This window comes from Anticarsia gemmatalis, chromosome 11, assembly GCF_050436995.1.
Source record: "Anticarsia gemmatalis isolate Benzon Research Colony breed Stoneville strain chromosome 11, ilAntGemm2 primary, whole genome shotgun sequence".
Classification (NCBI taxonomy): Eukaryota; Metazoa; Arthropoda; class Insecta; order Lepidoptera; family Erebidae; genus Anticarsia; species Anticarsia gemmatalis.
The window spans coordinates 4,281,403-4,308,996 of record NC_134755.1 but is presented as its reverse complement, the minus strand read 5'-3'; the positions used below and the strand labels follow the sequence as shown (position 1 = coordinate 4,308,996).

The following is a 27,594-nucleotide window of genomic DNA, read 5'->3' as shown; positions in this document are numbered from 1 at the left end:
AGAAATGCGGGTCACCATGCCAAAGCACGGACTGAAAGGCCAAGTTTATTTATTTTTGGATAAATTATTTATGGCGCACAGCTGCGGGTTTATGAAAAGGCTTTCGCTTTTCACAAACTACGTCGTCCTGTAAATGTTATTAAGACGTATGTCGTGAATAATACCAAGAGTTTGTGGTGAACTTCCCACTAGAGATGTACCGAAGGCAAAATAATCTTATAAACTTTTTAAGATTATTTTGATCTTTTTTTGTTTATACATCAAGGGTATATTTGTGTTTCTTTGACAGTTACGTGATATTATAGACTGCTTCTAATTTATATTAATTACAGTTTTTTTAACATTCAACATTATTCTAATGAAAAACTAAAATACCTGCCATTTTTAGCAATCGATTTTGAATTCTAAAGCTTAATCTTTTCATCAATCAGAATTCTCTAGATAAAACCGGCCTAATTTTCTTCAAATTAGCATTTCAGTTACAATAATAAACTCTGATGAAATAATTTATTCCGCGCCTTTTTTTCTCGAACTTTATGAAACACTTGATAAATTTTCTCTTCACAACTTTACGGCCGGGTTAAAGTTTCAAATAGAAAATTTGATTCGTTGTGTACTTATTGACAAATTCTAAATGAGTTTCAGTGTACCGCTTAAGTTTTTGATCTCGAATCGTTAAATTTTAGTTTAATATTAATGACAACATTAAAATTAAACATTTCCCGAATCTTCAATAATAATTACGCTACTTAATTATGATTCGCAAACAAAATATCGTTAAAAATACATTAAAGAAGAAGGATTGGATAGATACTTTAAATTATGGCTTGTTTTACGAGAAGATTGTTATCTTGAATGATTTCTTGTAAAATAACGATTCATTAATATTTTGTTTACACAATGATAGATAGCTTTCGAGTAACATACGAGTATCTATTTTTCCGTAATAACCTATGCAAATAATATTATTTTTAAGCCCCGATGATAAAAGAGTGTTATAAAATTGACTACTGATTATTGTGCCTGTCTATGGCACCGCGAACCTTACTGGCATATTATAGGCATTTCATTTTTATTCTGATTGAGTTATTGATATATCATTTTATATCATAATAGTTCAGTTCAATTGGCCAGTTTATCGAGTGGGTATAGGCACGCGTGTAGATTAATATCTAAACTAAAGTCTATGTCGTAAATAACCTAAATGTTTGTGATTGTATCGAATAAATCAATATTTTAGTGTTATTTATTGTAGCCAATATTTCAAAAATAATTACGTGATGATAATATTGTATGATTTATTATTTTTATCAAGAAATATTGTGTTATTAGATAATGTGTAAATATGTTTCTTATATTCAATTAATTTATGACCTCAATTGCAGTAACAGTATTTTCTCTTTTGGATGTAATAAAGTATATCTGGTTATTGATGTATTTAAAAGTATATAAGTATGTATCAGTTGTCTGGTTACTATGTACAAGAACTTAGAATATAATCAAAGACCGTGAGTCCAAAAATATTTGTCCATTTTACAAATAAAGAGACTAGTTTTATTGGATTTAACCAACTGCATGAAAGTTTGTTTGTAATACTGCGAACGATACACAAGTACACTTTCTACTCCATCATGTTCATATCCCGGTCGATGTAGGATCGACGGCTATACAAATATAGAACAGCTTAAACCTAAATGCAATTTCTAAAAGGACGCATTACACAAACAAAAGCATAAGACTTGTGCCCTTTTAGAAATTAAATATTTAATTACTACTCACCATTCTGTTTAGAAGCGTTCCTCAGTAAAGGCAATATGTGTTCTAAATAGTCGTTCATGTCCGGAAGATTTTGTTCCCAGGATTGTTTCATTCTTCTTAACATCTCCTCGTCTTGCTGTCTCGCCAAATTGTAGTGCAATTCTGTAGAACAATGATAGAAATAAGTAAAATAAAATTTTATTCTGAAGCAAGGAAATTTTCACGATCTGTGTTTGTAAAGTGCCTAACTAATTGAGGTATATATCAGCGCGCACCCGAAACATTTGGATATAGGACCAAATTTATTTACACATATTTTAAATAGCGAATTAGAGCTATTAGAGCTATGAATATTTACATTTAAAACGGGGTCATAAGGATATCCTTAATTCTAAAAGAATATTTTAAAAAAAACATTCTACATATTTAGACGAAATGCGTAGAAAAGAGACTTCTTGATTAAAGATTTTTTTCGATTTTGTTATAAATCGATTACAATGAAACTGTTTTTTTGCCTGTAGAAAGATATTTGGGTGTTTTCTGTTTTAATTTTTTTTTAAACAACAACAATTATTAACACTAATTAATTATTCAGTAACGACTAACACGTCATGTTTTTATTAATTGCCTAAATGCTATTTTTGGGTACTAAGATTCGAGTTTCGTTCTTCATTATCAACGAAGGCCCTATTTATTTTGAAAACGGCCAGCGTAACATTAATCCCGTTAATTGTGTAAATACGGATTTGTGGGAATTTTTAATATATTCTTCTAAAAGGTTTCGCTTGGAGATTAAATACTTTTATGTTATGAAATTTTGAATCACGTTATTTATTTTAGCCTATACTTAGTGATTACATTTTATTCTCGCTTTTAGCAATATATTTTCCAGGTATTTGATCATCGTATATTTTTTATAAGCTGTCTTTTGTTTTAAGCGATTAACTGTTTTTCGTAATAAACGACAGCGAATATTAATCTAACGTTCTTTAGCTAGTTATGTCTGTAACTCGATTCTCTTTCACTATCGACTACCGACAACCGGCTAGCTATCGAATTTTGACATTTAGAATGTACTGTCAAAATGTTTCCTACGACACTCGTCAGAGGCGCTGATCAGATTTTCATACAACATTTTTCGATGACAGTTCGGTTGTCGGTAGTCGATAGTAGAAGAGAATCGAGGCACTGATATCAACGTGTATATATATATATATTTAACCCAAATTTTAATAACAATACATCAACATAAAAGCGTAAGCGTAAGTACATACATTATCAATAACATTTTTACTAATTTAAACTTGTGATTTATCCAATGATATTTATTTTTTATTTAATAATAAATACTCTCCACCCACATTATAAAAAGCTTCTTTGACATAATACCACTATTAAGTTCGTCATAATAATATCTTACGTCAGTATATTTTTGTTGCAACTAACTCCGGTGAAGCTAACCCTCGCTTTATTTCAAAGGATATCGAGAGGGGCAGCGTGACGTTGATGTACAGCTATAGCCCACGTGATGTATGATATAGAGTAAAACAGAGTAATAGTGTTTCAGACTAATATCTCAGTTTAAAATATGATTTTATTTTCCGAGTTGTTATTTTTAAACTGACATATGTATTAGATTTTTTATTAGATGTTTTTAAAAGAGTTCTACCAGAGTGGAATATTAGTATTAGCCTACATTTTTATTTTCTTTTGAACGTTGCACGTGTAACAATAAATGAAAAAAAAATACATTTTTACTGAACTGCATTATAGTCACTAACATGTTCACGGGGACGAGCGGCATACCAACACTACAAATTATAAACGAATTTTTGAAAACGTTTTCGGCGTAATATTTCATGATTCATAAGTCAATACAAGATGCATTTTAAGTGCGAAATAAAATCTTACTACCACGAGATAATAAAATAGAACGTTTTAAAGTAAACCAAAAATAAATTTCCATTCCTGATTTCCGGCTTGCAACGGCTTTAACTCAACTTCAGGACTCATCCTTAAGTCCACACTCATACTTTTATGCAAGCGTAGCCTCTTCACCAATGTTTTATATAAAAACAAAGTGCTCTTACAAACAGAAATTAACTTTATACGAACGTCAGGCGTCGTGTTATTAAAAGTTTCTTGACTTTATGAATTTCAGAATGACTTTAGAATTTTATTTCGAAAGTCTTACTCCGATTTGTCTTTCGGCTTCCGCCTTCGTCTTAATTTACTTTTAAATTGGGGTGTTTTGTTATCATGAATGAATTTCCTGTTGCGATTGTTTTAAGGAATATTCTTTATATCAAATGTTGTCAATTATCAGTTGCAAATCAGCATTTAAAGCTAATAAATTGAGGGTACTTTTCATGTTTTAAAATCACAGCTTTATTTTTAACATGCTCGAAGCAAAATAAGTATACAGAAATCTTAGTTAGACTTTATTTTGTATTCTTGTGTAGAGGACCGTGGGACAAAGTTGTGATGTTTTTTGTGTACGTTTTGGTGACTGATGATAAAGTGGCTTACCTCTTAATGTGCAATTACTGGTGGTACCGCAGTCGTAGTTTGTGGCAAACCTTATGTTGTGCAGAGCGTTATCGCCGAAAGTGACGAGCTGGAAAAGAAACAATTGATTAGGGATTTACTCAAACAAAATGTTTTATAACAATGCTTTGGGTATTGATCAATTGGTTCAAGCCGTGAGTATAAAACTATATAAATGTAATTATATTATTATAGAAAGTGGATAAAATGTTGGAAATTCTGATCCGTAGTTTAGCGAATTTAACGCGCCTGAAGTGTTGCTATTAAACATGCTCTAAATTTCGTTTACTACAACAAAATCACCGTCCAACCTATAAATTTAAAGCCGTAAGTAGGTAACGTAACTTTTCCACAACGTAAACTAAATTTAGTCCTCAGAGCATGTAACGCAAGCAAAATACGTCCAATATATCCCGGGTCATGCATATTTACCGTTGTACATAATAAAAACAATAAACTTTACTTTGTGACTCGAGTTTCCTCAAGACCAGGTAACTGCGGCTCGCAATATATTTTATGGATAAGACTAACATGGACGTCATAAATAAACCAAAAGATTTATGTCCAATTACTTCAGCTATCTATCGTAATAAAAATAACTAAATGAATTTATTATACGAGGTGTGACCGAGTGTACCGCTAGCGGACATTTGTTAGTGGTCATTGTTTTTGTTTGTGATTGTACTCGTAAAAGTATATCGTTTTATTGTACAAACTTTAGACGCCGGTTTTTAGTATTGATCATACGAAATTAAGATAAAAAAATTCTAAAACTTCAAAAATGCTATTACAAATGAAAATACAAAACCTTAAACTTAAACTCTTACGAAGAATAAAGTTAGATTACTATACATATATTACTAATATTTCTACTAACTATCACAACAGGTAACTATTTAACGCAAAAAATCGTAAGTCAGTGTTTTGTTTGTCTTTATTTTTGGATAAATCAAAGGTGATCACGAGGTGACGCATTAACGACAGGTAGAATCGCTTAATTCCACCTTTCATACCTCACTAAGGTAAGACTATAGTAAACTAAATAGGCTCTTACCCTGATCCACTGCTCAGTCTCTAATAGCGTGTCTCCGGGCTGTAGAAGCAGTTTCACTTTGCGTCTGAGCACGTTGTCATCTGCAGACAGCGCATGCGCAGTGAGAGCGCTCTTCACGTCAGTCGTTTGTTGACACACGAACAAGCCGAATGATTTGTCTCGTTCCAACTGTAGAATAGCAAACATAATAATATGAACGTAAAGCTTCATGTCATAAATACTGAAACAAGAAAAAGTTAATATGACAGTTGGCAACATTTTAACGAAACGATTTGCAGTATTTTATGAATTGACGAATTAAATTGTTGTTATTCGTCAATTTTACGAAAAAAATATCACAAAGAACCGCCTACCACAACTTATTAGCTATTTCTAAAAACTATTTCAGGAATGTGGAAAATTTTCCTGGTGTGTCATCAGCTATATAATTAAGGATCATCAATCTATTAAGGTTTATTGAAGTAACTTCACAATTACAAAAATGATTACTCACCTTTGCAGTCAATCCTTTGCTATTCCCCACCAGTTCATTCCACGCAGCACTAGCTCTCTGTTCACAATGGTCTACGTAGTCCAGTTCTACCAAGTCTACTAGCGACACGAGCCATCTTCTATCATCACCACTGGAAGACGTGCCGCACTGCAGGGGAGACAGCAGCGCGTAGAAGCAGATGTATAGGAGAGTGAGTGTTGGTCTCATTGTTGATCTGTGAAAGAAATTAACAGCTTAAGTAGGAGAAAACTATTGCTATTATATTTTGGTTTGATGAAAGAAAGGTATATGAAATAATAATGTATAATTTGATGGTTTTAGAGTTTCAGCGTATTGCAGCTTTAATGGAAGAAAGACATAAGTCTCGATCGTTTTATGTTTTAGTTCGTCTGATTTTTTCTGGCACATAATGTGTTGAACTTTCTATAGCAAGCGGACGTAAGTCATTTTACTCACATTTTAATCATTATGGTAATCAGCAACGATTTTAAGTTTAATAGTATTCTTGGTTGAATGGCAATGTAGATCTAGACCAAAAAATATTTTCTGTACAGTACTGTATCGTATGAAACATGATTATAAAACTTTATTTTGACTATCAGCTTTAAAGCAAATATAGTAATAGAATGAAACCATTCCACTTCGATCAATTGATGCTTTTAACGGTTTAGTTTTTTTAATCCGTTTACAAAGTTGCCAATACAGGAGATTTAAACAGGAATCCATTTTATGCATTTTTCTGTCAAACATAATATAAAAATCAAAAGCCAAACTCTGGCAAACGGTTGTCAACTAAAGGAATGCAATATATTATAATGTATACTTACATACAGTAATGCCACATCTTTATTTCATTACTATATCACTAAGCATTCATGACTTCCGTCAACAGAATTGGTTTCAAAGTCACTATCTTGCTCACACACGAGGCGCCCCAAATTAGAAGATCGCACCCTATTGCCAGACCATTAGAAGAAGATTTGATGGAGGGCTCACTAATCTATATTGGATTCCCGCGGATTTACTAGAAGCCCTTTGAGGAAATACGCCCTTTATTACAGAACAGAACGATAAACGATAGAATAAGTAGGAAACTTGCTAGTTTTTGTCCCAGAAAATTTTCCCATGCACCAATTTTATGACGATCATAAAAAAGTTTACAGGTACTACATGCCTTGACTTATGTGACACATAAAACAACGCATTTCGTGATTGCTACCGACTTTGCAACTTTTAACGTGATTGTGCCCAGTTTGATGTCCTTTTCAAAAGTTATGGGTTTTCACACTTCTTTAGATACGATTGTAGTGTTTACCATTCGTGTCTCACGGCTCTCTACAGCTAGTTCAATAAAGGTTGGGCTTTTTGCCGCCACATTTGTTTTCTCCGCTCAAAGACTCATCCTAGGTCTGCCTGTCTACCGAAGCGAAACAGAGAAAAATGGACCTGTACCCATGTGACGAATAAGACACCGTTAAAGGAGAGAAGTTTTAAAACAATTCTACAATGGACAAGTAGCCTAATGCTAGATGAAACTTTGCAAACCCGTATTTCCCGGACACAAATTCCAATTAGATTCGTAACATCTTTGTAAACCACACAGTCCAGTAACGTAATTCGAAATCTTGTACCTGCATTCTGAGCTCTGGTATGTGGTCAGATTGCCACTTTAACTCAAATGTTATACTATTTAAACTCTTAAATACTCCTGTTTATCAAAATATTTGTTTTTATCAACATTGCTGAGGAACAAATTTTGTTCTCACAAAAGTAAAGTTACCTCGTAAACATTACTCTTCCTACAAAAAGTTGTTATTATCAATGTAAAATTGGGGTATGATAACAAAGGGCGATCTGTTACAAGGAATGTCCTCTATTTGAACCGTTTAGCATTGATATTTAATTTCCGAAAAGGAATTTAACCCGACTACTTCAATGAAATACCTTATTTGATATTTTGTACCTTCTATCTACGGTGAAATGTAAATCAATTCCGGATTTAAAGCGAAACAATTGCCTGAAGGCACACTGATTTGAGACCTTACATTAACTCATTATTTATCATGAAATTCGAACTTTTGTTAAAACAACTTGCGTAGTATCAATTATCTTAGCAATAACGGGAGCCCCAAAGGGCGGAATTAATGAGGAAACCCGCAAAATTAAAGATTTTTTTACGTCCACCGTTATTCTGGGGGCCATTCATCCTTTTTTTCGTTTGAAAGGGTCGTGGTGATAAAAAGTAAAATTAAAGAGCAGGCGTTTATAAAGCGATTGTTGCTTTCATTCAACTTCTTTAGACGAGATATTAAAACTACATCAAGGAGAGGAAATGCAAAAGATTTTTTATGCAAATTTCATTTTGAGTAATGTAGCAAATTTATGTCTTAGAGCCAGCGATGAAGAATTTAAACATTTTGTTTCAGACCTAACAAAAGTAAGAAAATGAGGAAAAAAGACGTAAATTAACTGATTGTCGGTTGCGTTACCCACAGATGCGGATATTTCGGAAAATTGTTTAACTTTACTTATTATTCTTTTAGGAAACTAAGTTCAAAACAGTCACACAATTTAATAAATAATTCGGTTACGGTTTCGCCTCCATTGATTTTCATTATAGCTGCCGATGGTCCAAACTATTCGACAAAAGAAAACAAAGCAGTAATTTGCAAATGGAAAACAATTCCATACAATTCCAGAAAAGCAGGACATTCTCATTCTCATTTATGCAAATGTCCTTTAACTTTCTTTGACAAACATTTCGGGTGTAATAACTCAATTTCCCGGACTCGTTCCGCTTTGATACCGGTGTCAAGTTGTGTGACCTATTTCAACGAAATTTGCCTATTATACGATACGTCAAGTTTCAAATGAAAACGAGTTCGATTGAGCGTAAAGTCGACGTGAACGGTAGCCTCCCTGCCGTTGTGACGACCTATTGATGCTAGACTTGATGGCTTTTTGATTATTTAAGGTCTTAAGCGAGATTCAATTTTCCAAGTAAATGTCTTTCCAGGTAACTGTTCTAGGTAGTAGATAAGTTATTTTGAAGCGGATGCGGAATTTTGAATAGGTCGGGAAATATTTCCTTGAAATAGAGAGAGCGTTGCTTGATAATGCCAAACTAATAGTTAGGCATTTAACCATAAAGAGATTAATGAATACAAACTAGCAACATGATTTGATAACATTACTCAACTTTGTTGAGTATTACCAACAAAACTTGGCTATAAACTATTTTAATCTTAATGTTTGCAGAAAATCTTCACGTCACAAACTTTGGTGACAAAAAATAAGATATTTGAAAGTTTCCAACGAAGCAGGGATTGTTGAAGACATTAGCTAGACTTCACGAGAATACTGATATGACTTGGAAACTTTGACGTGAAAATGCGCTAGCAGCTGATGCAGATTACCAACATTTATTTAATAAATACTCATAGTTCTACTCGTAGTATTTGTTTTCTTTCTTCCTAGTAATATATAATAAATAGTTCTAATAGACAAATGTCTTTACCAAAATTTATTGACTTTATCTGCGCAAGACTATTTTGCAGGTTATTTTTTCAATATAATTTCAATTTTTTACGGCTTTGCCAATTTCTCGGCTGCTATACTTTTAAATCTACTGCTCAATCGAAAACGTTACCATATGTTTAGCGACCCAACAATAAACTCGCTTAGGATTATTAAGAGTCTTGAAAACAATAAACACGCTTAGGAATATTAAGAGTCTCGAAAATCTATCAAGCGTTTATACACGATTTGTGCAAACGATTACGATTAGTACGGCTATAAAACACTCGGTCCTTTACAAACTGCATGAACATGTTCAGCTTAAATCACCAAACTTGATCAATGCACCAACGCAAACTATCTCTCATGTTTTGCATACTTTGCCCGTCCTATCAATTTTTCAAAGGCTTAACTTTGGCAAGCAAACTCATAAGGCTTTAGCGAAAGTGATCCTTGGTCTGAAGGCATTCCAATCACGTATGATCTTCAATTACTTTGTTCACGGGCTACTGAGCCTCAGCTTTGTTGCGGCTTATCAAGGAAAAGGGGGAAATAGTCATTAGTGTACAAGCAAACTTCTGTTTCTGAAAGAGTAAAGATAATTTTTTCGGAATGGAAATGTGTTCTCGAAATGTGGATTGAGGTCACTGTGACAGTGTATTTTTACGAATCGTTTCGTTGTGTTTTAAATTTTTTACTGTATGTTCATATAGTCACAACGACTGATGAAAGAATAAGATAAATAATTGAAAAAAGATAAAGGAAAAAGGAACAAGCGCCATAAAAATAGTATAATCTAGTTCGAATATAAATGGAATGACAATAACGGGTAAAAAAATTACAGAAATACAGATTTTATCCATACATCCATTAATATATTATATGATGATAAAACTTTTTTTTACTTAACTGTTTATACCATAGAGTTAATTATAATTCAATGGAGGAAGAAATGAGCATTTTATAATTTATTTAAGTTGCACATTTTGTTTGTTTGCATAATATTTCACAATTATTTTTGTGCGTTCAAGATTCTCTAAGTAAATTCCTCTACCACTAGTACTAAAATGAATAGCAAGAAAATGTCGGTGAATAAATAAGTAAGATTAAATTGTCGGCACAAGCTAAGAGATGGCATTACAATTTGCATACAACAAGTCGTGCTTGGTTTCCCACATATCACTGAGACAAATAACATAAGGGTAGTCTCACAAACAAACGCAATTGCTTAAAATATTTTATGTCATTTTTTTGAGTTTGCATTAAAAATCCTTAAACGGTCTTACAAATAAACGTCGTTTAAGTTCTGATTAGTTTAAAATATTTTTGTAAATTTTCAAAACTCGATGAGTGGGAAAGGCAAAACAAGATCAGAGCTTACCTACACTCAATTTATTATTATTGAGACAGTAAGTATTCATTCCACCATCATTAATACCATCGACTTAATTATCTGTTTCGTATGGTAAAAAATAAAGCGTCTATGAACTATTTTTGAACAGCAATAGAATATAACTATTTTCGTATAGCAGTGCCTTATTCATACATTTTAAATAATATGTTGTTTGAATTTTTAATGCACACTTTTACCATGTATTTCATTCAAAAAAATAAGTTTCTGAATATAATTTAACGCTCACGGCAATACGCTTTTCTCTCCAGGTTCCAATCTCAGAATTAGCGAATAAATCACAACATTGCCGCTTAAAAATCTTTAATGTAACCTAACCCTTACCGTCTGCTCCACGTCTGGGAATCAAGAGAGTACTGAACCCAACATTTTCATTATATGCTAAGCTAGTCTTTAAAGATATTCAACGTATTAGCTCCTCAGCAGTTTTGCAAATGAAGCTTTTGTAATATGGCTGTTCATGAACTGCATAGTACTGGTATAATGTACTTTGTGTTAGCTACACTAATTGTTTTCTTTAACAGAGTACATTTTGGTTGTTTAACTCTAAATACTTTGGTGAAGGGTGTATAGAAGTTCGGTATGAATTTGAGTGTATTATTATTTGTTCCCGAGATTTTAAATTTATTTATTAAAATGCTTTTTGTTCAGCGAGTTATCTGGGGGCACGGAAGTGCCCCCGCAAGTCGAGCAAAAAAAAAGCGGCACGGCCGTAACATCCTTTTCTCGAAGCAATTCGGGCTATTTTTGACACCCCTATAATTTCGTAGTGGATAAAACAAGAAGCCTGGATTTTCAGCAACCAATCAGTCATTGTATAAACACGGTATATTTAAAATTTCAGTCAATTTGAACCAGTAGTTTAAGAATGACAACTTGTTAAAATTTTGAATTTTGTCACTCACTGATTCACTGACTCACTGACTCACCGATCATCAAAAGTCTAAGGTACTTCTAGCAGACTTAGAAGCTTAAAATTTAGAGTACAAATAGGGTTTAGTGTCTTAATCATGGGAAAAATTCAATATTTTCTAATTTCGGTCCAGTTTTCTAAATACACCAACTGCAACAATAACTTTGTAATCCCATATAAATGTATAAGATTACAAGGTTACATTTGCAGTTAATGAATTAAATTATTATTTCTGTAGAAAATAAAATAAATAGGTGTAAATATGTATCTACTATATGAGACATAACGGGAGGGGGTATAGGGTGGGTAAGGGTGTTTAGCCCATGAAACTGAACAACATTCCCATAGGAAAATATGTTGAATTATGAAAAAAATACGGCTTTCCATACAAATTGGACTTATGTTTGCTCTATTCGCTCTACAAAAAGAAGTGAGATGCCATCAAAAACATTCTGTAAAAACCTCAAGTCTCGCCGTAAAAAGTTGTGAGATCTATATAATACCAAGTCGATTAATCTATTAAGTCTCTACTTAAAGGACCTTCTGTCTTAAGTTATTACGTATGTTATTATCATGCCAATTTAAAAAAAAAATACCTTTAAAACAAATAGATCGACTTGGTCATCGCAAGAAAACACAAATTCGCCATTAACATTTCAGGAGCAATAACTTCTCGTCGTGCTGTGTAGTGTGATACATACTAATAATCAAATCATGCGATGGCCAGGTCGGTCTATTTGTTTTAGAGGTATTTTTTTTTTAAATTGGCATGATAATAACATACGTAATAACTTAAGACAGAAGGTCCTTTAAGTAGAGACTTAATAGATTAATCGACTTGGTATTATATAGATCTCACAACTTTTTACGGCGAGACTTGAGGTTTTTACAGAATGTTTTTGATGGCATTAGGTTTAATATGAATTTAGAGCGTTCTTAGCTAATAGTTTCATTTAGCTTTTTATTGTATTATATCCTTTTATTACCTGCGTTTTCTCGTTCTCCAATATGTTCCTATTATTTCTTTTTACACCTGAATTAAGTACATTGTGTATTTTCCTGTAGGAAAGCGAAGCCTGACGTAACTCATCGTGCTTCTCCAAAAGAATTTGGTCCGTCCCCAGAAAAATCGTAAGTATCATAAACATAGACAAAAAACAAACAGTCGAATTAATAATCTCCTTCTATTTGAAGTCGGGTAAGTGACTAACTGAGTAACTTTTGACGTGTGGCTCAATAGAATGATGTTATCAGTTCATTAGCATAAGGCGATATATTCACTTTTCCTTTCACAAAACTAACCACCACAGGAAATATTTCAACATTTTTATACGCCAAATAGTACACGGTTCGTTGCACTCTTTGAAAACAAACCAATAACTAGATATAATTTAGAAGTAAATAATTGTAACAAAGAATGCGCAGGAAGCCGTTTTGCGTCAATTTGTTGTAAATAAGTAAACCTTATTCCTTTACAACGTTACTTAATAGATTGAAAGTTTCCTTTCGAAAACAAATTATGAAACAACTGAAATATGGAAATGAATTATGTAATTGATTTCGGTGGATAACGTTATAAAGTTATTTTAAAATATAATGTTTAAAAGTTCTGCGTGAAGGAATTTAATAAGTGACCCTTTAGATTTTTATCGTCATATTATATCATATAAGTCTTCTAATACGATCGCAAATTTTAAATGAATTATGCTCATAGTTGAATGTTAAACTCGTTTATTAAAAACTTGTCAATGGTGACATAACTAAAGTTTTAAATAAATATTTCGAGATCGCTCTGAACAGTGCTCCAAAAAAAATGTGATAGTATAGTTTATATTTTTTATAAAAAAATATTTAATCCAAAATAAACAAAATTACTAACAATCCCGTACGCAAATGTAACTACGAATTACGAACTACCTCTAACAAGCGTTGCCATGGCAACTATTACATAATTGGACTGACCTATCCGAGCTTAAACATAATAACCTTCATCACGACTTGTTATGGGTAGTGGAATTCAGTGCTATTTTGGTCTCATTTATGAGGTTTTTGCTAACTAGTTTCTGAGCATACGAATATTTGGGTTGAAATAAACACAATTGTTTTCCCTGTGCTATGCAGTCGTTTAAAATTTTGCAATTCTCTCATTGCTTAGGAAGAGGTCACTTCTGTTTCGTAAAGGAGTAGCTGTGTCAAAGGTAGCTAACCGCCATTAAAGAAATAAGTAAGTGTAACTCTTTACTTTCCTCCTGCAAGGGTTTTCACCTAAAATAAGGGAGGTGTTGATTCTATCCATGCTGGCCAAGTGCCGGTTACCGATATAACCATTGTTAATCCTATAAAGAAAAACTTAATCAAGCTGGCGATGACTATAATTATTTTGGTATCTCTGATTTTTCCGATTTTAACAAAAAAATACTTTTATCATGGGAATAATTTATGAGCAATTGTGCTTTATTCCAGTTTACATTAAGCAAAACGTACCAGTTCATATCTCAGAGTAAAATATGAAACACTACTTTCAAACTACATAAAAACATACTTTAAAGTTCATTATAGTTTCCAGTAAGCTTAAGAACAACCATTTCCGAGATTAAAGCAAGAACGAACAACAAACGATCGCTAACTCGCACTAAATTAAGGTCTTTGAGAGCTTGTATTGAACATCGCTTTAAACCCCGTTTAAATAGACCAGAGTACGGTTTAACGTTTACTCCGGACAAAGCTTCGTTCATATACCGTGTGTCCAGCAGGTGATATTAGGTATTGAAAGGTTTTCTGTGGACATTTCGCTTCTTCAGATAATCGCGTAAGAGTGAAAAGTGTCTCATATAGATACTAACCGTTAGACTGTATAATAATTAACTATTTTCTGCCCACGACTTCGCCAAGGAGGAAAGGGTTTTCCAGAGTAGAAAGTAATCTATGTTAGTCTTGGTTATAAACAATTTGTGTGTCAAATTTCAAAAAAATCCGTCAAGTAGTTTTTTTCATGAAAGAGTCACAAACATTCATACAGACATTCATCCTCACAAACGTTCGTGTTTACAATATTAGTATGATAAGATAAGTAAATTATAAAAGTGATCGATAAACGATTTGTGGGTTTAGCAAACTTAAAGGGCACCAGCAGAGACACACACGGAATGCACGAGCGGGTCTTGAACGGGACGTGGACTGGTCATGAGCCGTTCCCGCTGACCGCTCTCGCGCTGCAACCTGCCTGCTTGTAACGGGAAACATACATACATCACAACGCTACCAGCACCACTCATTCACGTCTCAATTTTACTCCCACGTTTTGTGTGCTGATGCTTTAACAGCGAATTCTTCATAGATGGCTGACCGCGCATCATCATACATCATTGAGCACTAACCGTAAGATAAATAAATAAAAGTTAATAATATTTTTATCTGGACTGAAATAAAAGTTCGTGAAGAGCATTTTTTTATTACCATCTATGAAATCGGGCCACTAATCTAGTTCGTAGAAGTATAAAATGCTATTAGTATTAATATTTTACTACTTTATCTTTTATCATAAAGCTTTAACGAATAAGTACTAAGTAAATATCCTGATATTTATGCTTTATTATGCTCTCTGTTTGAGTATTCTCCACCATATTCTCGGTTTCAGTAATAATTATGGATGTACTGTACATTAAAAATATATAGCACATCCTCATCGTACTTTTAAATTAAATGTATTAATTCGAGTATTACCATTACTCAACGATTTTACAGTGATAGCTAGAGCATTACTTTTCTGGCTATAAACTATGACAATATTATTTTTTATGGATATAAATGCTGTTGAAAAAAATATACTTTATACATATTTTTGCTCTTGCCTGTACAGAGTTTACTTACAAAACATAGAATAAAAGTAATTTCACCAAAAAGCACAAAACACATAACAATTCAGTAAAATTCCATGGAAGATACACCAACAAACCACATGGCCGTAGAATTGCAGTATTTGTTCCCGTAAATTGCTCATGTGGCCTTGCGCCTACAAAACAACGAATGTGTACAACAGATTTGTGGAACAGAGCGCTTAGAGTGAATTGCATATAAGTACATTAGCCAAAGCACTGGGGTTTGTAAGTACCTATTTACAGACGAGTACCAGATTCAATTATAATTAAACATTCTAACGCTGCAGTATTGTGACGTCATGAGCGTGTTTTTGTAGTCTCTTTGTGTAATGAGTGCAGTATTTTCAAGAGAGGAAGAATAGCGTATGATTGTATGAAAGAATTACTTTTGCTAATGACATACGACATTCCTCCTCCGTTTAAGTTTGGTTTGCACAGAAATGTTACTTGTATACTAATTGTTTTTATTGGTTAAAGTATTCGCATTAACTGCTAATATTAAATTATAAGTAAAGGGATTCAGCACTTAAAAATATTTATGTCAGAGTTGATAACGTGAGTATCAGGAATTTGACGTTAAAAATGCTTATTTTTAATCCCTAAAAAGTAGCCACAATCCCTTTTAATGCATAGATCATCAACCTTTGGCTCTTAGATTTTTAAATGACCGACATAAAAAAAACGAATCCTGATATCTATGCCCTGAATGGGCACCTCGAAAATTTGTAATTTTATAAATGCCTTTATGCAAATTTAATCGCGGTAATAATACCCGTGCTTTCGTTAGCAACGTAACCTTTTAAGTGTAATGGGTTAAATCGAATTATTTCATGGTTCGTATGAATTGTCACTCACGCTCTTAATAGGGAATATTTCCTTATCATTGCAAAGCATGGCCAATGCATTTTTATGAGTAAACAAAGAGGGAAAAGACTTATCAGTCTATTATTATGTCACTTACTTTGCGTAAACAAATAAGCCCGGTTTCATTGCTTCTAAAAGTACCAATAAGTAAACTTATCAGGTGAAGTTTGAAAGATTAGTTTTGAAATATTTGTTGTCACTTTATCTATCGGACAGGTAACCTGAAACTTTTTCAGCTGTGAAACTGGCCCTAATCGTTCTTAAGTTTATTCCTATTAAAGTTCTACAAGTCCAAGCGTAATGTTCTATTTTATTGTTATTGAGATGTAGGTGAACAATTTTCACTCAAAAACATGAAAAACAATTTTCATACCAGAGTAATAATATTCTTTTGCTTTCATTTCTATCCGCATTAGATATTCTTCATTTCCTTCACATTGAATACTCCAAAAATACCAATAACTTTCTTTAACGCAGCCACAAATTTGTATGAAAAATGCATTTATTGATGTCGATAGCAATTCTTGGTTGCGGTGATACGGCGCCATGAAATATGCATAACGACGTTCTCTTCATGTGCACCATTTACATTTGCAATTGCTCATATATTTCGACTACGACGGTACAGTCAGTTTCAAAAATGTATCTTCTTCAGTGCCGTAGTTGGTTGTGTATTCGACTTACGAATACTTCGAACTTACAGCCTTAGGTTACTTAGGTTCGCCCTCTATTCTTTGAGACTTACTTACCTACAATAGAAATTCCAAAATGTGGATGTATTTCATATACCTCTGTCTAGAGTTTCGGGTAAAATAGGAGCAATATTTTGTGTGTAGACTCTTCCATATTTTAATTGTATTTTTTGTATGAAAATGTCATTTTAATTATTGCTTTTGATCAACAAACAATAGCCAGTGAAAGTAAAATTACTTTGAAGTTCACAGAATTAATTTTATTACTTAAATTGATAAAAATATTTAAAAAAATTGTGACACATTTCGACGCTGACCGTACGTAAAGAAGTATCCTTTGTTTAAAGTAATAATATTTGTGCAAAGCCGTCTCGAGGAAAGTTTAGGAAATATTTATAGATTTGCAAGTTTTTGAATAATACTTGGTTTCACTTGAACCCGTTCAGTTGTTGACCTATGCTGGTTGAACCCATAAAACTATCAAGATTTTAACATACGGATTTAAGAATTTTTAAGATTATTTACAATGGATATATATTTTAACTAAGCTAAAGTTCACAATAAAACATGCAATAAAAATTATTAAAATTTAAAAAGGAAAGGCGTATGTGAGAATGCAATATGCGTCGAAGTGCTGGCAGCCGGGAACTTTCCCAGAACGCTGGCAGCAGTGCCACGTTGTATGGCCACGCTAAGTAATTGCCAGCTTACCTTTTAAAGATTATTTTAAGCCTCGTCCTACAGTATCCGTCTTACTCGTTTTTATTACTTTATCTTATTAATTTATATAACGAAATGGGAATCGATTTCACGACTCTTGGTGGAATTGCATGCAGTAGTGTGACAAAAATACTGACCTTTATCACACGTCAAAAGTTGAAAAAAACGTTAAACACATTTGTAACGAAATACTTATTTCCAACTGAGATATATTTGACTTTAAATAACGCAACCTTTTTCAAAAAACCACGTCACGTTTATTCCAGTAATCAATACAGAGTCGGAATTTCTAAAATACAGTTGCAACGTAATATACGAGGGTTATACGTGAGGTAGCAGATGTATCGGTATTACTGACGTTTATTCGCTAGCGTTCCTTGTTTTTGATCTAGCATTCGTTATGGAACCTACGGAATATACTCGTAGTGTTGGAGAAGATAGATGTGCTTCGGAATAATGATTTTTGAGGGATAGTTGAATGAGTGTAGGAGTTAAAAATTGTGATGGTAAAATATTGGTTTCAAAAATAACATGAAATATTTATTTGACATATCAAACGAACAGCATTGTCTCATAGCATTGTTTAAATATTCCAGTAGATTTTACATTTGTGTTTGTAAAAGATTTCTATAATATATTTTTCAATCTGTACTCACTACAAATTATTAAGTTGCTAGTTAGATACTTGCTTAAACGTTGGAAGTCAAAACCAATAAAAAACACTTCTTCAAGAAAACTCTTCTCTTGTCCCAGAAGCCATAAGTAATAAAAATGGCTTAATTTATTTACTTTCAATCTGTTACATCGTCTCAGGGCTAAACTAAAGCAACAATTCCTCATAACAAACTTATCCCTTCAATGACTGGCTTTAGATATTTAACCACAAGAAACATACCCAAACGTAACATACGTACAAATAAATACGTGTAAACGATGTTAGCGCAAACAAGCATCACAATTCGTAAAGAACTTACTTGGAAAGTTTCACGAGTGCGGACGTAAATTCGAAGCGAGTTATCGGGACACAGTCATTCTCTGTAATGAGTTGCGAACTTACCTGCGGCTACAGTCGCCGACTTCACGAAACAAACACTGACGATCAGATTATGTTGTTTACACGTCTGTTGAGTCCATTTTGTAGGTTTCGGAGTTTATTAAAACTGTTAAGAATAATGCTTCTTTGTATTTTGAGACTTGTTTGCTTTTTAAATTGTGGTAAGTAGCTTGTTAGTCTCAAGTTTGCTATATTGTCGCTTCAAAATATTTCAGTATTTTTTTAAGCAATTTATAGAATAACTTGTAATATTATATTAAAATACCTTCTACAATAGTTTATTCTTTTTATCAATCTATTTAACCCATATTCGTGCTGATAATCCAAGCATTAACCTACGTAAAAGAAGAATACTGTGATCCAAAATGTTTTTGTTTTGGTTTACTAATATTTCCCCTTAGATAAAAATAAAAAATATGTCCGTGTGTATTTTTTATTAAATTAAAATCGGCATGGTAGTTGGTTGAAATGGATATGTGTCTATTTTAAAACGGATTCACAGCAAAATATTTGAACAGGTGCAATTTCAAAACTTATAATAATGCTCTCCAGTCACATTTACCCAAAATTGTTGATATCATTGAGGATCTGATGTCGCTTTACCAAGAATCTTTAACAAGCAAACAAAACTTTTCTCTTTATAGTATTAGAATGATATCGCAAATTCACAAATTGGTTTGCAAAATTTTGTTACGCTTGAAAACTTCTCGTCTATAACTGTATCGATTTTCTTTTCTGAATGTATTATGATGGCAAATAGGCACTGGTTTTGTGAGCGACGGACGCGAAGATAAGCACAAAAACCAAAACGACGGCATCACCTTTGCATTTTATTTAGCAACTTACGCTAAGAATTTGCTGCTTTTCCATTAGACTACTATCAAGATACATGGCTTAACTCGAAAAAGTATGATTATTTTATACGATCATTAAGGCGGTATAAATAAGTTTACTCGATGACAACCATCTATCGCTGTCAATGTTTTTATAAAATGCTACTACGCAACGCAGTATAAAGTTTAAAAATGCCGTTTTCCTTTTTTTTCTATTGACAATAATTAATAGATGTTAGTCCTCGACTTTCGATATTACCTAAGAGTCGTTGACCTTTTAAATCAAAGTGCGCTTCAACGACAGGGTTGAGACAAACAGCTTTTTAATACTTTTTTTACTAAGTAATAAATCTTTGATCGCACTCGAATTTTATTTACAGTCTTTAATTAAATCTCCAGGCGTCTTTAAAAATATTGTAGATAAGTTTATATAAAGTTAGATACATAGTTGTTTAGTCTCTGTGATTAATTTTTAAAGGTGACATAGAAAATTACAATATCGGTCTAATTATAATTGGCAATTAAGAAACAGTGAAGCTATTTTCAAAAGAAAACTTATCTATTCAGCTATTATAGAGATATAGTGGAGTGGTTTTAAGTCGTGAAACGAGCCATGAAAGTAATAATTTTCAAGTTTTCAACGATGAAATACTATAACGAGTACTTGTAGGCAGATAATTTTAACATTACGCTAAGCGTAAGCACCATAACCGTGATTGAAACTACAGACTACTAATTGCACTGCCAATTTGTTATAACAGCATTTGTTTATTAGTATAATTATATTACTTTAGTAGTACTCGTAATCGGCGGTCCTATATGACAAGATGTTTTAATGTCCTTACATACCTTCCTTGCCTCATATACAAATGACGCAAGGAAATTATGTAAAGATTGTATCAAATGAGATTGTTTGGTCTCTGCCTACCCATATGGGAAAAAAGGTGTATTTTTTAAAGTAGGTATCACTTTAAAAAATACACTGATACACAAAATTTACTAGTACACCAAATTTTTAGTTATTTTTTTGTTCTATTTAAACATCTCAAGAGTTCAAACTTGTTCTTACTTAATGAAGATAACTCAATTGTCACTTAGAGTTAAATCCTTAAGGGCTTAAGTCGAACAAACATTGAGCCTAGCTGTAATCTGAAACTTGTCAGACTTCGTGATCGTATTACACTCAACACTTTAAGCTTTTACTATTTTGTAACACTTTTAGAAACTAAATTTATTTCGATTTTTTGATAGTTTCATCACACGTGAGTTGTTGCGGCACATTTTTGACACTATCTCTATATTATCGCATCGAAAATGTATCGAACGTTTGACGTTTAGACGATAACTGAATTGAATTAATTGTTTCCTCATTTACGTTCTAAATTTATCAAATTCAATATTGATATAAAAAATATGATCGCAATTGGATGGGCTAACTAGTATTGCGTTTGAATACAATAAAATACTTACAAACGTTTTGAAAACAAATACAACAATTACCAATAAGAAAATGTAATGCATTTGTAAAGCCAACGCGATTCAAACATGGCGCGTTCCTAAGCTTTTCAGTGAACAATCTGATTAAACTGAGATCAAACGAAAACACTTTTGCCCCTTGTTAAACATTCTTATACGATGTTATGTAAAAGGGCTATCTTTGGACATTTTCATCTCAATAGACACAATTCCGACCCAAAAATATTTTCTTAATCTGATAGGGTATTTCTAGGGTATATTTTCACGCGTTGCTGAGAAGCCTCGAAATGTTTAACGCTTTGTATTTTATTTCGCCAGATAAGCGATCTTGATTTTGTTTTGCGAAGAATTTAACAAAATGATAACATTGTAGAACGGGGAAAAGACATTGTATATTTTGTTTCGGGGGTAAAAATAGACATAACCGTAAAAAAAATACAAATACACAATACATTTTTCTTAATCTATTATACCAATTATGTCGGACACTCAAAACGTCTGCTTCTAGTCCGAATAGGTGTTAAAATCACCACGCTCGTTTCATAATAAGGAAATAAAATTGCTGTCAACAGCATTTTGCAATATCAGATTGTGACAATGCATCATATCAGATGACCTTTCGTTTATTAATAGATATTCATGATCATATTAAACTGACCACAGATTGATAGGTCGTTGCTGCATTATGCATAAGCACGTGTTACCCTTTGCGTTCAACACGTTCAACCGATTGACGAGAAAATACTTTACGAAATTGATTTTTATCAGCAACAAATGGTTCGTGAAATATTCGATTTTTTAAGAATTCTTATTCTTACATCAAGAAAAATATTTCGATTAAATTCGTACGTATTTGAGTCTGTGAAATATGCGTTAAAAAAGTAAAAGAAGTATTTCACTTTGAAGATTTTTTAGACTAGTAAACTTAAATTTTACAATGGAAGTTTTTCGGAAAAATCATTATTTAATAACGTTTTTGGCCGCATAAAACGATTTCAGGGGTAAAAAGTATCTTCTGCGTTAGGCCAGGTTATAAATTATCTATGTGTGTTTCTGTAGTTTTTGTTTGAAAGAGTAACAAACATAACATACATCCTTACAAACTTTCGCACTTTTAGCATTAGGATTAACCCTGAAGATGTTTTTCTTCATATAACTTGTTAATGAGATGTAATGTCATATTTGACCTTAGATTCAAACAATAATTTTATAACTCATATCAAAATTCCAGTCTAGACTGTTTGTTACTTAGGCTTATTCTTAGTTTCCCTAAAAACCAACCACACGTCCGGATCGACCATCTGATCACGTGGGGGGCGGACACACGATAGAGAAATTTCTGGCGTGGCTAACGTGGCACTGGTGTAGCTCGGATTTTCTAATTGAGTATTTGTAGTTGCCAGGTTTTCAATGCGTTCAGCTTTTAGCTGCATTGAGGATTTTGGGGTCGCGGGTGCTTTGTTGGAAAATTCGAGTTATAGATGAGGAGGTAGGGATGTTACAAACCTCTCTACAAACTCCGGAGGAGGACTTTTGTGTCCTGCCCGGGATGGGAGTGTCCACTGGGAACTGTTCTCGGTGGATTCAAACCGCAAGCCTAGCTCAGTTCGCTGGGTTAGGATCGGGGACTGCTTCTCGGAGATTGGGGAGACAGCGGTTGCGAGGAAGAAAACCTCTATAAAAAATTACGGTTCTCTGCTCTGGCAGAGGATACAGGGGGACGGGTCCTGTGTAGCAGTTGTTGCGCAGGGTTCTTGTGGAGGACGGGCTCGGTGTGCACTAACACTGCCCCGAGCGGACAGGGGGCTGGCCGTCGCCGCCCCTGTCAACCGTCAAAAATCGTAATCCCGTTCGTGTCATGTTTACGAACGGGACCGAGGGCCTTGCCTTGACCGGCCGTGCCGCGAGGAGTAAACCTCTATAAAAAATCCCCTAGAAACTCCGGCAGTGGCGCCCCCGTTTGGGGCCTTGCGTGGTCGGGGTTCACTCGCTCTGCGAGTGGCTGGAGGGTAATATCAGCCACTAGCGGCCAACCCTGGGGTACCTCCCGCCCCCCAGCGGTATAAGGGTTACCGGGGTATGAGGCCACTGCCCCGGTGGACATAATGTTGCTCTCATACTCGTGGGAACTGAATGGAACCAAATTTATTAAATGAAAACGTTGTTGTGGAGGAGGAGAGAGGAAAGGCGACTAGTAATCTACCGGGTCGGAGTGGACGCGGTAGATTTGTATCGACAAGTCGCGGACGTAGCCAATCGTCGGGGCCTTCGGGCAAGAATTGGCGAAGTGAGTCGGTTAGCGACCTCAGCATTGCCGACTCCGGTTCGGAAAGGAGCGAGGTGGTTTCGGGCCCTCTGGAAGACCCTAAGAAGCGATACCTACGGAAGAGGCCGATTGTCGTTCGCGATGACTTCCTTGTACCGTCGGAGCCCGGAAGGGAGCAAGAGGCTCCTTCCAAAACTAGGAAGGTGCGGAAGTCAAAAAAGAATGAACCCGCAATGAATGCGGCTACCGAGCTACCTTTAGAGGCCTCCAGAGGCGATGCTGAGTCACTTATGAGTGACTCAGCCTGTTCAACGGGAGGAGGAGATCGAGCGCCTGTAGCACGGTCGATGTTGTCAACAGAAGATCTGACGGCTGCTGACATAGCCGTCAAGATTTATGACAATTTAGATGAGATGTTAATTGTCACAGAACATTCTCTCAATTTGAAGGGAGCGTCTAAAAAGCGATTGAAAGACGCTTCGAAAGCCATCAAAACCCTCACCTCCAAACTCTCGAGGAGGTCAGTGAACGAGGAGACACTTTTATTAAAATTTGAGAACCAACGCCTTCAGGCGGAGATGGACAGTTTGCGCCAGGAGATGGAGGCACTGCGACAGTACGTTGCAACGATTTCAGCTCCGCAAATTGAGGCTCGTAACACACTCCAGGGACGGGTGTCCCAACCGGCAGCAGTGGATTCAGCCATGGAGCGTGCCATCAACGACTTTCGGTTGATGGTCGACGCCAGGTTTGGGGCAATTGAGGCGCGGCTGCCTTCGGAGCCCCGAATGCGACCTCCGCTTGCGGCGGACAAAAAGAAAGAGGCGGCGCCCGTTGCGCCTGTTGTAACTCCGACTTCTGAACCTACCCCTGCCCCTTCGTCCCACCCCGCGAAGAAGGGTAAAGGAAAGGGAAAGAAAAGGAGGGATGGTCAGGTTTCCGATCCCAGTACTACTGCGTCAATTTCTATCGACGCCCCGGCTGCCTCACAGGACAGTTGGAGCACAGTAGTGCGCCGCAAAGGCGGCAATAAGAAGCAAAAGGCGGTCGCAGCTACTGCTCCTACTGCGGCTTCCAATAAAGCGCTTCTCTCAAAGGGGAAACCGAAGCCGGTAGCTGTACTTAGACCACCGTCGACTTCGGCTATTGTATTGACCCTGACCCCGGAGGCTCTGGCAAACGGGGTCACTTATAGGGCCATCTTGGACCGGGCCAAATCGGTCATTGTCCTAGCCGAACACGGCATTGAAAGAGGCTGCCAGATACGCGAGACCGCTACCGGCGCACGCATTTTGGAGATAGCGGAGGATCCGGAAGGTGTGAAGGCTGACTCCTTGGCCTCGGCTTTGGGAGCACTCCTTGGGGACGTCGCTAGGGTATCCAGGCCAGTTAAGTCCGCAGAGATGCGAGTACTGGGTCTGGATGACTCAGTTTCCCCCGAGGAGGTTTCGGCGGCTATTGCACGCGTCGGAGGCTGTAGCGTGGAGGCAGTCTCGTGTGGGGAGGTTCGACGGAACCCGAGAGGCCAGGGTACGGCCTGGGTCAGATGCCCGGTCGCGGTCGCCAATAAGGTTGCCGAAGCCGGCAGATTGTTGGTAGGCTGGGTGTCGGCTCAAGTTAAAATAGCCGAGCCCAAGCCCATCAGGTGTTTTAAATGCCTATGCATAGGTCACATACGGGCCAAGTGCGACTCTGAGGTTGACCGCAGCGAAGTTTGTTTCCGCTGCGGTCAGTCCGGCCATAAGGCAGCCACGTGCTCCGCGGAGCCAAATTGTGTTATTTGCGCTGCTGCCAAGAAGTCGGCGGGGCATAAGCTTGGTGGTCCGGCGTGTTCTAACCCCAGACTCAAATCGAGGGGGAAGAAGCCCCATTCTAAAACAAATGTAAAAGGCCGTGATGAGTCGTCTTGCCTGGAGGAAGTCGCAATGGTTGTAGCATAACTATGACCACATTGCGCTTCCTTCAGGCGAACTTGAACCACTGCGCCGCTGCTCAGGACCTGTTTGTCCAAAGCATGGTGCAGTGGCAATTACATGTTGGAGTAGTCGCCGAGCCGTACCGCATTCCTCCCCGCGATGACTGGGTCGGGGATAGGGACGGCTTGGTGGCCCTCTATAGACAGTCCATCGCTGGCTCCCCTCCCTTCGAAAAGGTAGCGAAAGGCAGGGGATGCGTGGCAGCGTCTGTAGGGACACTGGTTGTCGTCGCGTGCTATTGCACGCCAAACTGCCGCCTGTCCGACTTCGAGGAGTTCCTCGGAGAAGTCAGCAGGCTGGTGAGGTGGGGCCAACCAGCTCAGGTGATACTTGCCGGGGACTTTAACGCTAAATCGGCGGTCTGGGGTTCTCCGGCGACATCTGTGCGGGGCAAAGCCCTCGAAGAGTGGGCTACGGCTTCCGGGCTGGTCTTCGTGAATCGGGGCTCGGTCAACACTTGTGTGCGACATAATGGCGGTTCGATCGTTGATCTGACGATTGTCAGCGCTGCCCTCGCACGGCGTGTCCAGGGATGGGAGGTGCTGGAGGGGGAGGAGACTTTATCGGATCACCGGTATATCCGGTTTGAAGTTCTTCCCTCTCCAACAACATCGAATGTCCCGCGTCGAGCCCTGCGTGGTGCTGGTCCTAGATGGGTGTTGGGCCTGCTTGACCGGGAGCGTTTGGTTGAGGCCGCATTAGTGCAGGCGTGGAGCAGTCCGTCGGAGGGTCCTGTTGATATAGAGTCCGAGGTCGACGATATTATCTCCGCAATGACGCACGTCTGTGATGCGGCCATGCCGCGCTCTCGCCAAAGCCCACCGAGACGTCGGGCGTATTGGTGGTCACCGGAGCTTGCACAGTTGCGCGCAGCCTGCGTATCGGCACGTCGTCGATACGCCCGCAGTAGACGCCGCCGCCGCAATGAAGCCCGTGAGGCGGAACTATACGCCGCGTACGTAGAGTGCCGCAGAAACCTTACAGCGGCTATAAGGGACGCCAAGCGGATGGCTTGGGAGGAGTTTGTGCAAACGCTGGAGCTCGATCCATGGGGGAGGCCTTACAGGCTGGTGCGGTCACAATTACGTCCCTGGGCTCCGCCTGTGACGGAGAGTCTCCAGCCAGAACTCCTCCAACAAGTGGTGTCTGCATTGTTCCCGGATCGTGGAAGACATTCTCCCCCGACCATGTTGGCGGGGGAAGCAGTTCTGGATGAGGAGGCAGCTGCGCCAGAACTCAACCAGGCCGAGTTGCGTTTGGCACTGAAGAAATTCAAAGGACGCAACACTGCCCCTGGGCCTGATGGCATTCCGGGTCGGGTCTGGGCATTGGCCTTGCCTGATGCGCTTGAAGTAAGGGTACTGCGGCTGTTTTCCGCGTGCCTGGAACGGGGCTGCTTCCCCCGTCGGTGGAAGACGGGGAGATTGGTCCTTATTTCAAAGGAGGGACGCCCGCGAGATTCACCCTCGGCATACCGGCCCATCGTTCTACTCGACGAGGTGGGCAAGCTCTTTGAGCGCCTCTTGGCAGCCCGCCTCACAGAACATTTGGAGGAGCATGGACCGGACCTGAACGACCACCAGTTTGGGTTTCGCCGGGGTCGATCGACCATTGACGCAGTCTCGCGAGTGCGCGCTCTGACCAAGGAGGCGGTAGAGGGGCGAGGTGTGGTGGTGGCGGTGTCTTTGGACATTGCCAACGCCTTCAACACACTACCTTGGAGCTGCATTGAAGAGGCCTTGAAATTCCACCGCGTGCCGGGGAACCTGCGGAGAGTGCTGTCGTCTTACCTCTCCGACAGGTATATAGTTTACCCTGCGCGCGATCGATGGTGTCGGACGGCGGTCACGTGCGGTGTTCCACAGGGTTCGGTTTTGGGGCCGACGCTGTGGAACATTGGCTACGACTGGGCGCTGCGGGCTCAGCTCGAGACAGGGGTCGGTGTGACGTGTTATGCTGACGATACCCTAGTTACAGCCCACGGCGCCACTTATCGTGAAGCGTCCCTACTGGTCACGTCGGGCGTTGCGACAATAGTCGGAAGAATCAGAGCCCTCGGCCTTAAAGTCGCCTTAGAAAAATCCGAGGCCATAGCCTTCCATGGGCCTCGAAATGCGCCGCCAGCCGGGGCGCACATAGTTGT

General features: G+C 37.2%; 1 protein-coding gene across 1 annotated transcript in view; it reads right to left on the bottom strand.

The window, feature by feature from the left end:
• The window catches only part of LOC142976538 (angiotensin-converting enzyme-like protein Ace3), a 239,229-nt gene that overhangs the window by 4,202 nt on the left and 207,433 nt on the right, over positions 1-27,594 (bottom strand). The window contains exons 5-8 of the mRNA XM_076119962.1: positions 5,853-6,066; positions 5,360-5,527; positions 4,288-4,375; positions 1,780-1,920 (exon numbers count right to left, since the gene is read on the bottom strand). Coding sequence (XP_075976077.1) covers positions 1,780-1,920; positions 4,288-4,375; positions 5,360-5,527; positions 5,853-6,059 — 604 coding nt within the window. The 5' untranslated portion in view covers positions 6,060-6,066. The remainder of the gene's footprint in view (positions 1-1,779; positions 1,921-4,287; positions 4,376-5,359; positions 5,528-5,852; positions 6,067-27,594) is intronic.